Genomic DNA, 14,511 nt, shown 5'->3' on the forward strand with positions numbered 1-14,511 from the left:
CTTATCAAAAATGCCACTCCCCCTCCTCTCTTGCCTCCCTTTCTGTCCTTCCTTTAGCATTTGTATCCTGGAACATTAAGTTGTCAGTCCTGTCCATTCCTGAGCCACGTTTCTGTAATTGCTATGATATCCCAGTCCCATGTTCCTAACCATGCCTTGAGTTCATCTGCCTTCCCTGTCAGGCCTCTTGTATTGAAATAAGTGCAGTTTAATTTATCAGTCCTACCTTGTTCTCTGCTTTGTCCCTGCCTGCCCTGACTGTTTGACTCACCTGTGTTCTCAACTGTACCAGTCTCAGATTGATCTCTTTTTTCACTATCTCCCTGGGTCCCACCCACTCCTCACCCCTCAACCCTCACCACCCCCCCCCCCCCAACTTACTAGCTTAAATCCTCCCGAGCAACTCTCACTAGTCTCCCTGCCAGTATATTAGTCCCCTTCCAATTTATGTGCAATCCGTCCTTTTACAGGTCACTTCCACCCCAAAACAGCTTCCAATGATTCAAAAAGTGAATCCTTCTCCTGTACACCAGCGTCTTAGCCATGCGTTCAACTGCTCTATCCTCCTATTCCTCCCCACACTAGCTCGTAGCACTGGGAATAATCCAGATATTACTACTCTCGAGGACCTCCTTTATAAATTCCTGCCTAACTCTCTGTAATCTCCCTTCAGAATCTCAACTTTTTCCCTTCCTATGTTGTTGGTTCCAGTGTTTACAATGACCTTCTGCTGGCCCCTCTCCCTCTTGAGAACATTCTGCACCCTCTGAGACATCCTTGATCCTGGCACCAGGGAAACAACACACCATTCTGATTTTTTGCTGCTGGCCACAGAAACATCTGTCTGTACCTCAGACTAGAGAGTCCCCTTACACAATCGATCGCTTGGAACCCGACTTACCTCTCATTACATTAGAGCCAGTCTCAATACCAGAAACTTGGCAGTTTGAGTTACATTCCCCTGAGAATCCATCACCCTCTACATTTTCCAAAACAGCATCCTTGTTTGAAATGGGGAAAGCCACAGAAGACTCCTGCACTAGCTGCCTACCTCTTACCTTTCCTGGAGTTAACCCATCAATGTGACTGTACCTGCGCGTTTCCCCCCTTCCTATAACTGCCATCCATCACATTCCCTTGCTCTTGTAAATTCCTCATTGCCTCTAACCGTCTTTCCAACCGATCCATTTGATCTGATAGGATTCGCAACTAACAGCATTTATTGCAGATATAATCCTCAGTAACCCATAAACTCTCCCTAAACTCCCACATCTGACAAGAAGAGCATATCTCTCTACTAAGAGCCATTTTTGCTTCTTTCAGTCTACAGACCCAGAAAATAATACTGTCTTATTCTTCTGCAAAACATTGCTTTATATTTGAAGTTTTATCAAGAGAAATAACTCAATAAAACATATAATCAAGAAAGAACCCACTCTACTCACTGCAAACTTACTTTAAGGCCGCGCTTAAAATCCACGGATCTGCTTCTGTGCTGTGACCGCTCCCAGACAGGTTCCTCTAAGATCAGTTGTGAAGTTCACTGTTTTTTAATTTTCTCAGACGCACTGCGATGTCCAGCGATACATGAATTCAACAGCAAAGGCAGTAACTGCTAACTCTGTCAGTTAGCAATGTGCGTCTCTCTCTCTCTCTCCTGCACTGACCTCACCATGTGCTTCCTTTGTCTGTTCTTTTCCATTTTAAAAGTGCGGTTGTTTTGATTTCTTTTTCCTCCAAAGTTCCAAAACAATGCAACAGCTTATAAAACAGTAATAGCTTCTTCTGGAATTTGAGGAAATCACCTTCAACACCTAAAATACCTCAAAAAAGCAGCACCTGTTACAGCCAGAAATTTTTCCCGTCGTCTATCTTGGATTACCCAGAATCAAAAACTTTCACAACTTTCAGTCACTATAAACATTGGAGTCCTTTATGAAGTATCATTGCTGTTGTGGTGCAGGAAACACAGTGGCCAATTTGCAGACAAGATTCCACAAACAATGATGGGCTGAAGGGACTTTTCTCCGTGCTGTAGATCTCCATGATTCTATTAAGGGGCAGCATTTATGCAAGAGTTGGGGAAGGGTGGTGGAATGATGGGGGAGAAAGGCTGCTGATAGTTCAGATTAAGTGATTGGATTATGAGAATGGTAGAACAATGGTGTATCTAACTGCCAAACTGGAAAGAACAGATAGTCCCACTTGAGTGGGGGAAGGGAAGTGAGGACATGGTGAAAGAGAATGCAACAAGTAAAGCTAACTGACAGGGAGGAAAGGGGAGTGAGTTCACAATCTGAAGGTGTTGAACTCAATATTAAGACCAGAAGGTTGTAAAGTACTGAGTCTGAAGATGAGATGTTTTCCCTCCAGTTTGTGTTGTGATTCACGGAAGCACTGCAGGATGCTGAGGACAGACAAGTAGGCATGCAAGCAGAATGCTGTGTTAAAATGACGAGCTATGGGAAGGTCGGGTTCATGCTTGAGCACGGACTGGAGGTGCTCTGCAAATTGGTCACCCAGTCTGTGTTTAGTTTTACCAGCGTAGAGTAGGCCACTTTGGATGCAGTTTATGCATTAGACCAGAGTGGAGGAGGTACAGATGAAATGCTGCTTCACCTGGAAAGACTGTTTAGGCCCTTGGATGGTGAGCAGGGGATGAATGAAGGGGTCGGCGTTGCACCCTCAGATTGTGAATTCACTCCTATTTCTTCCCTTTCTGTTAGCTTTGCATGCTGTCTCTCCCCTCCTTCCACTCCAGTGGGATTATCTATTCTTTACAGTTTGGCAGTTAATCACACCAGTGTTCTGCCATTCTCACATCCTGATCGCTTAATCTGCACTATTAGCTGCATTTTTCCCCCAGCACTCCACTCCCTCACTATTGCATAAATGCTGCCCCCACCACACTTCATGTTTGAAGAAGAGTCATCTAGACTCAAAGTGTTAGCTTGATTTTTCTCTATGGATGCTACTCCAGCATTTTTTGTTTTGTACAAATTCCAGCATCTACAATAATTTACTCCTACTCTGTTTTGTCCACTTTGTACTGGACTAGCATTTGCACTCATGGCTGACAGAAAAAGAAAGGACACTTCGGTGACATTCCTGAGGGCTGCCGATGCCTGTGCTGCTGCTGCTGCTGCTGCTGCTGTTCTGTGTTAGCAAAGTACTGCTACATTGCCAGAAATGCCAACTTGCAACTGCAGTGTTCACTGGAGGCCTGACCTGAAAGCTCTGATGTATCTGCTTAATGGCATCTTGTGAAAATGAGCAGTGAGTTATTCCTGCCTGAAACGTCTTCCTGAACCATCACAATCACCATCAAAACAGATCACCTGGCATTCAGCTCATGGCTATTTGTAAGATGTTGTTTTGTGCATATTGGCTTGAGAGTAATATGATGTCTCTTTTGCTTTGAGACTCTTGGAAGACACATTTATTGGAAGCAATAAAAGTGCACCTGCCACTTACTTTCTATAGCCAATAACAAATGAAGTCATTGTTAGTGTCTTCACTGGGAGCCTCATTGCTGAATTAACATGAACCAGTGATGGAACCTGTATTCTTATAGGTCGAGAATGGCACAGATATGCAAAATATGCACTCACTCACTGAACTATTCGGAATAGGCACTGATTTTAATTTTGCAAAGTTGCTAATTTTTGACTCTCAGCCATACTGGTTCTATTCCTGTTGCAATAACATTAGTAATGATTATGGTGAAGGCTCCTTATAAAGAATGTCACTGCCTAACAAAACACATTTCTTTGCAGCTATCTGACAACCTTGTCTCAAGGATGAAGGATCTGTCCCAATCAACGTCAAAACCATCAAACTCCATCCCTGGAGGTATGTGAAAGATTGACATTAGGATTTCAACAAGAGCTGATGATATTGAAGTGAAACATTCATATTCTTTCTAAGAGTTAGTATGAATGCTATGTAGCTTCTTTGGAAAATTGGAAGACTCTCATGCATGCTTTGGGCGGGTGGAGACAAAGAGATTATAGTAGATGCAGAACAGTATGATTATGAACCAATATCTTGACACTGGCATTCCTCCACTCCTTTAACACCATCACCACCACCACCAACGATGCTCTGTTAATTGATTACTGAGTTCAAAAGTGTCATTTCTATTCATGGTATTTTGCATTACGGAAAATAACTACTGTTTGCCTCAAAGATTCCAGAGTATTTGGTTAAAATATGCTTTGAAAAATAAGGAAGAAAGGTTTCATTCATCTGCCATGACCTTAGGATGTTGCAAAACTCTTTGATGTCACTTTCTGAGATATACTTATTATAGGAAATACTGTAGTCAATTTATGCATGACAAAGCCCCAAAAACAGCAATTGGTACTGACCAAATCATTTACCTTGAGTAAGATGCAGGAACATAAATAGGCTATTCGATCCATTGAGTCTATTCTGCCAATAAAGGCATGGCTGACATAATCTTCAACTCCACTTTCCTGCCTCATTCTCATATCCTTTGACTTTGCTGATTAAAAATCTCTCTGTCTCAACTTTGAATATATTTTAATGATCCTGCCTTGACAGTCCTCTGTGGTAAACAAGTCCACAGATTCAGGAGACATTGAGAGAATAAATTCCTCCTCATCTCAGTTTTAAATGTGTGAATCCTTATTCTGAGATCTTTCCCCCGGTCCTACACTTTCCCACAAAGGGACACAATCTTGCTGCATCTTCCTGTCAAGCCCCTTAAGAATTCTCTGTGTTTCAATAAGGTTGCCCCTCATTTTTCTAAATGCCAACGTCCAGAGGCCCAAGCTACTCAACCTCTCCTCATAGGAAAATCCCTCTCTACCCGCGAACTATCCAGGGTACCAGATGAACTCCCCTGTTTTTTTGACTAGTCTGGAGAACAAATAGAGCTTCACGTAATTTGAATGGAAGGACCTCTGATACTGCTGCAGTCCCTTGGTCCTGTACTGGAATGTCAACCTAACTTCTGTGGTCAAGTATCTGGAATGGGACTTGAACCGACAGTCTTCTGACTCAGAGATTGCAGAGCCATAATTGACCTTTTATGAAAAGGCACTATGTGAATGTTAAGTTTTTAACACATACGGTAATAATTGCAACAATATTAGAAGTATCAAGGTCAGCAATTGTGGGCCAGATGATAGAGAAATCAAAGGATAAAGCAAACGGGAAGCACTAACATAGATTGCTAGCTGCACATTATTACTTTTTTGAATAGAACATTCTGGGTAAAGGAAAGTAAAGCTTTCTGTGAGCAGGAAATGAAATGTTTCTCAGGCTCCCAAATTACATCTACAATCTTTTTATATCCTACATTATGAGTAAACCCATCAGATACCAAACTGAATAGATTCCTTGCAATTTCTGCAATATTGTGACATGAAACATTTTTTCATACAGGAAGTTGTTGTGATATAGAATACATTATCTGAATTTGAAGCCAGTAACTGGAAGTACTTGAAGGAGTTACAGGGCTGTGGGGGCAGAACAGGGCTGTAGAATTATTTAGCTAGGTCTACCAAAGATCTAGCACAAATGGTCTTGCCTGCACTAAATTATTTTATGACGTCCTCCTTTCACCTGGATCATTAGAGAGTGAGTACGACAGAGCACCAGTTTTTTTTAATACAGTTTGTCTCATCTATCACAGATAATTACAGTGCAGAAGAAAGTCATTTGGCCCTGTTGTGATTGTAATAAGGTTAGCCAGGTGGATCTCCTAGACAATAAGTTCCCTGATTGGAGCTGTTAATCTGGTCCAATAAGAGAATCCTATCTGACAGATAAGAACAGGAGTGTCCTGCCTGCCCCTTTTTCGCGGTTACGTTAGGGCCCGGGTGTCCTTGGAGAAGGAGCACGCGGTGTCCACCAACACCCTGGAGTTGTTCAGGGAGAGGTGGGCGCCGCAGGGAGTAGAGTGCATCATTTCCCCCTCCAACTCTATTTTGATTTAGTCCCTGCCCTCCTCTTCACTGTTTGTTCACACAGCATTGCCCTTTGATGTGACGGGCACTGCTTGTCACAGGCCACTCGGGTGTTTTCCTACTTTTCCTGGTGGTGGAAATTGAATAAAGATTTGTACACCTTGTCTCTAGCAGAAGAAAAAAGAACAGGAGTGTCCTGCCTGCCCCTTTTTCGCGGTTACGTTAGGGCCTGGGTGTACTTGGAGAAGGAGCACGCGGTGTCCACCAACATCCTGGAGTGGTCCAAGGAGAGGTGGGCGCCGCAGGGAGTGGAGTGCATCATTTCCCCCTCCAACTCTATTTTGATTTAGTCCCTGCCTTCCCCTTCACTGTTTGATCACACAGCATTGCCTTTTGATGTGACGGGCACTGCTTGTCACAGGCCACTCGGGTGTGGAAATTGAATAAAGATTTGTGCACTTTTTGTCTCTCACTGTGTCTCATACCTGCACACACACACCATGGTGCCGGGGAAAAAAATAAGCACTAAAAAAAAGAAAAAAACGGAAAAAAAAAGAACGGGAGTGTCAGACATCTTGTTCGCTCTTGAGAGCTGGCTCTGAGGGAGTTGGCTCAGTGTCAAGGACTCTCCACATGTAAGTAAAGGGTGAAGTGGTATTGGGATACCAACCTCTGTGGAGTTATTTCAGTGGTGACGAGAAAAGCCTGCTCCTGGAGAAATTCACTCACCACAGTTGACTTTGAGTGGGGTAAGCATTTCTGGCATCCTGTTGTCATTTGAGAAGCTTGACTCATTTGATCCTGCCAGTCAATACTGTGTCCAGTATGTGTGACGAATATATTTTATTTGGGCAAATAACATTGTGGGCAGATGAAAAGCAATGAATAATTCTCCTGACAGCTTGGGATCTACAGATTTTTCTGTTATCAGGAGCCCAATATTTCCTAAAGCATTAGATACAAAAACCTTTCAAGAGTTGATGGATTTAGTTAAGGAATACTACAACCCCAAACCACCTCTAATTCTGAAGCTCTGTTGGTTTCCCTTGACAATTTGAGAACCAGGGAAAATCCATATTGGGATGTTTGATGAGGTTATGACAACTGGCAGAGGCATGTGATTTTGGTTTACTTTTTCATGAGATGCTGAGAGACCATTTGGTATGTGGGATTAATGATGTAACCATACAAAAGTGCCTACAAGCTGAAGTCCAACTGGACTTCAAACAGGCATTACAACTGGCTTTGTCATTGGAAAATACAGCAAGTGGAGCATATGAGTAGCAGGGTATTCTGATAGAAGTGGACACCCTTATCAGACTGACTGAGCTTGCGAAATACCACTTGAGTGAAGGCAATTGCATATCCTCACTCAGGACATATCCTGAATAAAGAGACTCTAGGTCAGCCTACAGCAAAACCCCAAACAAAGGCAAACCTTGGCCAAATACTTAACATTTTCTTCAGGATCTGGGCTGGTAAGCCATTGTCATTACAGTTGGTATGTGGATTCGAGACATCAAAAGAGTCCCACTAGACGTAAGTTGAGTAAGAGAACTCATAGGCCGATATTCAGGAGAGTGCACGCCTTGGAAAGTCCACCTATATCTGGCTTGGAAAAATTACATTTCCTAGCAATATCCAAATCAGAACCAATCAAAATAAAAGCCTGGTGAAATGGTCACCTGGTTCTCATGGAGTTCAATACTGGCACAGCCATTTCAGTAGTTGTTGAATCAGTCTTTAACAAAATTCACTCTGGATTCTAACCCTTATGTTTGTGCAAGACCTCCACTGAACTGAGAAAGACTGGGAACCTTTACAGATTAAGTGTACAACTTCAGTCCCAGTTTCTTAGAAGATGCAGCTGGTTTAGTTACCACTGACTATAGTAAAAGGCTTGGGCCCAACCCTGATGGGGCAAAATTGATTGAGAAAGATTGACCTAGATTGACAATTAGAAAATGGCTGCCTGAGTGAAGTCCTAATTAAATACCCAGACGTTTTTCAAGAAGGTTTGAGGACTATCAAAGGATTTAAGGTTACCTTTCCTGTTGACCAGGGAAACAACTTTACAAATCTGTGAGCCCCCTCACCCAGTGCCATTTGCCTTATGGGCAAAAGTAGAGGCGGAAACTAAATGGCTGTAAAGTGACGGAATTGCCGAACCGGTCCAGTGTGAGGAATGGGCAGCACTGGTTGTACCGATTGTGAAACCCATTGGGTCAGTTGGCCTTTGTGGGAATTTAAGCAAATGGTAAACTGCTTTTTGCAGCTGTCCAGAACGAAGTTGGACAAGCAATTAAAGATTCCCAGAAATATGCTACAGTCAATACCCATAAGGGTTTGTACCAATGTACAAGATTGCCATTTGGGGTGTCATCAGCCTGTGCAATATTTCAGCTGACGATGGTGAACATTTTACAAGATCTATCTCAGGCTGCCATTCATTTAGATTGTATCATATGCCATCCATCATGGGGGATTGGGGGGGTGGGGTGGTAGTTTGGGGGTGGGGGAGAGGGTGAAACGGCATCAGCAATGCCAATACTAAGCAAGAGAGACAATTTATTTCAAGGGATGTAGTTTGGTATAATGGCCCTTCATGGGTAAGAGGCATTATCGTTGTGGGGTCAGGTCCAGTGACATATAAAGTTTAGGTAGGTGCGGCAGTCCTGAACAAGCTTGTGGACCATATGAAAGCTGCAAACAGTCAAATGGTGCGGGAGCAAAACGTGCCAGACTCCTTTACTGCATTTCCAACTGTTCAGGAACCTGTGGGTCCTCTCTTACTGTCAAATGTTGAAGATTCCTTGGAACTTGAGTTGGTCATGGTGGACATTGTTGCCTTGACACCTTTGTTGCCTGAAGAGGATAATGAATGTTTGCTGAGACACTCCAGGCACAAGAGGCGAGCTACACGCTGCCCATATCAGAGGCAGAATTGGCAGAACTTAACCTGGGGCGAAAACACCCCCACAGGAACTACCAGAAAAGGGACTAGTCTATGGCCTTGGACTCAGTGGGATAGGAATCTAGTGATTGTCATGAGGTGAGCCAGGTGGATCTTCTGGAGTATGAGTTCCCTGATTGGGGTTGTTAATCTGGCCCAATCAGGGATCCCTGACTGACAGATATAAACAGAAATTTGAGGCGCGCCTCCGAGGTGAGGGTGGGTGTGTTGCATGCGCGTGCGGTGTCTACTTCAAAAGTGCCTGTACACATCTGCTGGGGTTCACTGGAGCTTTCCCGGTCACTTTCCCAGAAGTTGGTGCAAAGCAGTAGTCCATTTCTAGAGAATGCAAAGCAAAGTTGTCAGGAAAGGAAGAGATTATCCACAGCCGCGCCAAAAGAAGTGAGGCAAACGTCAAGAACGAAAATCCGCCTTTTTAACATGGTACAGATTTGGATAAAAGGAGGTGGGAATGGTTTTCCGAATGAATTTTTCTCCTGTACGAGTAAACACGTATTACACTAGCAGCAATTCCTAAGCAGAGAGAAGTCTCAATGCCTTTGCTTCGCTCTCACTCAGCCTGGAACATTCACGTCGCTCGAATACCTATGGAAGTCGAAATAGTGTGTAATGTTTGGAAAGGTATCTTCAGCCTGTTTGCACATTAAATAATGCTGAAGTTAAAAAAAAACAAACAGAAGGGGCAGAGGTTCTGCTCACTTTGAGAGCTGGCTGTGAGGGAGCTGGTTCAGTGTCAATGACTCTCCACGTGTATATAAAGGATGTTGTGATGATGGGATACTGGCTTCTGTGGAGTTATTTCAGGCCCATCATGTCTGCACTGACTCTGAGTATTTTATCTTAGTGCCAGTCTCTTGCCTGTTCTCCATAGCCCTGCACATTGTTTCTTTTTAAATAATTATCCTCATGAATGCCTCATTCAACTCTGTCTCCATACTTCCAAGCAGTGCATTCCAAGTCCTAACAACCTGCTGTATGAAAATAGTTTTCTTTATCATCTCACATTTGTAAGGTTTGGAAATAGTTAAATTTAAAACACAGTCTTGCACAGTTTTAAATTGGAGGCTTGAGGACAAATTGCCTATGGGATCTGGCCAAATTTATTCCTCAGCAGACAGAGGCATTGTTCTTGGTACTGAATAAATTGTATTTGATCAAGCACTATCTGGAACTTGGAAACCAGACATCACAGTCCTCTCTTGCTCATGAACATTCAATGTAATAATTTGCAAAATTGTGACTTTTTAATTAGGAATCATTAACAAGTTTGAATTCAATGTAGTTTGGAGTGGTTCAATACTAGGGAATTCTAAATAGACTTCAGTTTTGGCAGGGAACCTGAACTTTGTGGATTGAACTGGGATTTGTCAAGGCTATGTTCAGTTTCTCATTTGGAAGATCTACAGGGGCAAATTATAAGCTCTGCTGAGAAATCTTGTTGGTATTTGATACCTTGAGCAATATATTCTAAAAATGAGATTAACACTTTCTGACCCAATTCCAATTTTATTGTCTTTATGGACTATGTTTATTTAGTAAATAGTTAAAACAATTTGGATAACTGAAACCATTGTTTTAACCTTTTCATGAGCTAAATAGTCTTGCCACTGAATACGTTGTCTTCCTGTCCCTTCCAGTCCTGTTATTCCTCTCCCTTGTTCCTCCTCTCCCACGTTCCTCCTCTCCCATGGCATTGCCAAAGGTTGAACACTCCACATCTATTTTGACCGAGAGATGAACTCCAGACTCCATTGGCAGTATTTAATCCAGGTAACAGACGTCTTGACTGCCGGGTGAAGAGTCAGCAGAAGCCCAGTCATCTCCTTTGGTCAAGGCATGCTGCACTCAATTCCAGTCTAGCCAGTTGCATGTCCTTCCTGGGACCTTTGACCCTACAGACTGTAGAAATATTTTAGGGCTTATTGAATGATGAGTCCATCTCCCCTGCTGGTTGAATATCCACTTAGAGGCCTCAACTGGCAGCAGGGTGAGAGGGCTATTTATGAGCTGCACTTAACTGGGGGAGAGGCAAGAAGGTGATCAACATGGTCCCATCTGATTAACTACCCCCTGGTATCCAAATGTTTTTTGGGAGGCCAAGAAATTGCATCTTATTTATTTCATTACACCTCAGTAGCATTTCTGTTCCTGCCTCAGTTCAATTCCTCCAAAATCTTCCTACAGACATTACTCTCCAGATCCTTGTCTAGACAACTATCCTCTACCAACTATAACTCATCTATCCAGTACTAAGTCTGGCTCACTTCATACTTGTTGACCTATGAACTTGCCTGATCTCCCAACAACTTAATTTTAAAATTTGCATCTGCGGGTTGAAAACCCTTCATAGCCTTTAGATTAGATTAGATTACTTACAGTGTGGAAACAGGCCCTTCGGCCCAACAAGTCCACACCAACCCGCCGAAGCGCAACCCACTCATACCCCTACATTTACCCCTTACCTAACACTACGGGCAATTTAGCATGGCCAATTCACCTGACCCACACATCTTTGGACTGTGGGAGGAAACCAGAGCACCCGGAGGAAACCCACGCAGACACGGGGAGAACGTGCAAACTCCACACAGTCAGTCACCTTAGCCCTCCTTATCTCTGTAACCTCATCCAGCTTTATAACCTTTCAAAACTATCTGTGTTCATCCAGGTATTTCTTTGTGTAGCTCACACTCCAGATGCCCCCTTATGTCTTCACCTAGCTTTACTGTAAACTTTGGCATTTGTTTCATAAATTTCTTTACCTCATCTTCACTTAAATCTCTCATTTGAAAACTCCTTAAAACCAGTTATTTCATCAAGCTTTGAACAACATTATAATAATAAATGACAGCAAGCTAAAGATTAGTATTGGTTTATACTTTTATATGGGATGTTTTACAGTATTAAAGATGCTACATAAATATATTTTTGAGGAAGTTAGATATGGTTCGGTCTAGTCTTGTAGTTTGTAAAAAGGCTAGCTCTGGGATGCTTGGGGAAGCTACTTCAACTCTTCTTGGTCCACAAGCTCTTCTGTAAATGCACTTAACTCCTGGATCTGCTCCTTCTCACTCCCTTTTTAAATTTCAGGATTCTTGAGCCCTGGGATACCTGGAATGTTAAAAGTAAAATTTCCCTACATTTTAATGTTATTACAGTGGGAAGGAAGGGAAAAGTGAGATTAACAGGGGAGCATTTCTTGAAACAGACTACAGTAGTGTTGTACCTGGAATGTGTGTTTTCTACCTGAAATTATGAAACTGGCCCAAGGCAACAGTTTCCCGAGTACAGAATGGTTCCTGAGTTGCATTGGAACTGTTATTACTGTTTGCAAACTAGGAACATTATAACTCTGATCATTTACTGGTTTTCCACATTCATAGGGCCTGATTTCCAAGGGGGTGATAACATGACACTGAAGCATTCTGGAACTGAAGAGGAGATGTACAAGAGGTAAGACATGCTTGCTCAAGCAATCTTTTTTAAAATAGTCCCCTGCCAAAACTTTTCCGATATAATTTTTATGTCAGAAAAGTACTATCCTGTTGTGTTGTTTGTGGACCTTATGGTAGCTTTTCTAATAATAATTCTGTAGTTTCATTTCCAAAATTTATACTCTCGCAGTCCTCTTCAGCCATTTGTCCCTTAGTCCATCTTAATAAAAGATGTTATCTATTATTTATGTAATGATTGCTTGTGGCAACTTGGTATGCATGAATGGCTTCTTATTTATGGCATTGGAAAATGACAGCACATAAAAAAGACCAAGTAGTTATTTGACTGAGATGATTTGCAACAATTAAGGCTTTGGAAATAAAAATTTCTGTTATTTGTGTGATCTCTGTATTTTTGTTAAGAAAATGTAACAAAGATAGTAATATAATTGTCAAATAATTTAACTCACTAAAGAAAATAGTGCAGTGAATGGATTCATTTATTTACTTATTCACTGGGTGTAGCATGTTATCATCTAGTATATTCTGAAAGATTGACTGAGACCTATTGGTATGAAGGGACAGATGTTGGATATATTAATTAAAATTAATTGAGTTTGAATTGGTTGTATAATATGGTGTGCTAGTAATCAGTGGGTGTGAGTTTTACGGAGTGTGGCTAACAGAAATAAAGCTCTAACGCAAAAATGTGGACTTGAATTTTCTTTAAATACAGTTATCTTTTGGAGTATAACATAGCAATGCCACAATTAATATCTGATTGCCTTCGAGATACAGCTGAATGTGCCACAAAATCCAATCAATGTTAATGGCCTGATCACCAGGGCGGAAAGCCTAGGTTCAATTTCACCTGCCCCAAGGTGTGTCAAAATGGGTCTAAACAGGTTGATTCAAAATCCTCCCAACAAAATGATTTTCAGTTAAGAGCTGGCCATGTTTTCCAAGTATCTCTTGTCAAGATGAAGAAGAAGGCTTATGTTAGGATAAAATGTGAAGGCTCAGTTAGGCAGTTGAGAGTTACAAGGTAGCCAGGAAAGACCGAAAGAGAGAGGTACAACAAGCAAGTAGGGGACATGAGAAGTTGCTGGCGAATAGGATCAGGGGAAACCCTAAAGCTTTCTATAGGTATATAAGGGATAAAAGAATGATTAGAGTACGATTAGGGCTAATTAAGGACAGCAGTGGGAAGTTGTGTGTGGAGTCAGAGGAGATAGGGTAAGCACTAAATGAATATTTTTATTCAATATTCGTACTGGAAAAAGACAACGTTGTCACGGAGAATTCTGAGAAACAGGCTACTAGACTAGATGGGATTGAGGTTGACAAGGAGGACGTCTGGAAATCTGGAAAGTGTGAAAATAGATAAATCCCTTGGGCCAGATGGGATTTATTCTAGGAATCCAGGGAGGAGATTGCTGAGCCTTTGGCTTTAATCTTTATGTCATCGTTGACTACAGGAATAGTACCAGAAGACTGGAGGTCAGCACATGTTGTTCCTTTGTTCAAGGAGAGTAGAGACAACCCTAGAAATTATAGAGCAGTGAGCCTTACTTCGGTTGTGTGTAAAGTATTGGAAAAGGTTATGAGAGATTGGATTTATAATCATCTTGAAAGGAATATGTTGATTAGGGATAGTCAACATACTTTTGTGAAGGGTAGGTTGTGTTTCACAAACCTGATTGAGTTCTTTGAGAAAGTGGCTAAAAAGGTGGATGAGGGTAAAGCTGTTGATGTGGTGCATATGGATTTCAATGAGGTGTTTGATAAGGTTCCCCATAGTAGGCTACTGCACAAAATATGGAACCATGGGATTGAGGGTGATTTAGTGGTTTGGATCAGAAATTGGCTAGCTGAAAGAAGACAGAGTAGTGCTTGATGGGAAATGTTCATTCTGGAGTTCACTTACTAGTGGTGTACTGCAAGGATCTCTTTTAGGTCCACTGCTGATGGTCATTTTTATAAATGACCTGGATGAGGGCATAGAAGGATGGGTTAGTAAATTTGCGGATGACACTAAGTTGTGTCAGTTGTGGATAGTGCCAAAGGATGTTGTAGGTTTCAGAGGGACATAGATAAGCTGCAGAGCTGGGCTGAGAGGTGGAAAATGGAGTTTAATGCAGAAAAGTGTGAGGTGATTCACTTTGGAAGG

The 14,511-nt window shown here is 42.0% G+C and overlaps 1 protein-coding gene across 1 annotated transcript in view; it reads left to right on the plus strand.

The window, feature by feature from the left end:
• The window catches only part of LOC132822058 (MICOS complex subunit mic25-like), a 544,468-nt gene that overhangs the window by 12,817 nt on the left and 517,140 nt on the right, over positions 1-14,511 (plus strand). The window contains exons 2-3 of the mRNA XM_060835068.1: positions 3,777-3,852; positions 12,291-12,360. Coding sequence (XP_060691051.1) covers positions 3,777-3,852; positions 12,291-12,360 — 146 coding nt within the window. The remainder of the gene's footprint in view (positions 1-3,776; positions 3,853-12,290; positions 12,361-14,511) is intronic.

Source organism: Hemiscyllium ocellatum, chromosome 14, assembly GCF_020745735.1.
Source record: "Hemiscyllium ocellatum isolate sHemOce1 chromosome 14, sHemOce1.pat.X.cur, whole genome shotgun sequence".
NCBI lineage: Eukaryota > Metazoa > Chordata > Chondrichthyes > Orectolobiformes > Hemiscylliidae > Hemiscyllium > Hemiscyllium ocellatum.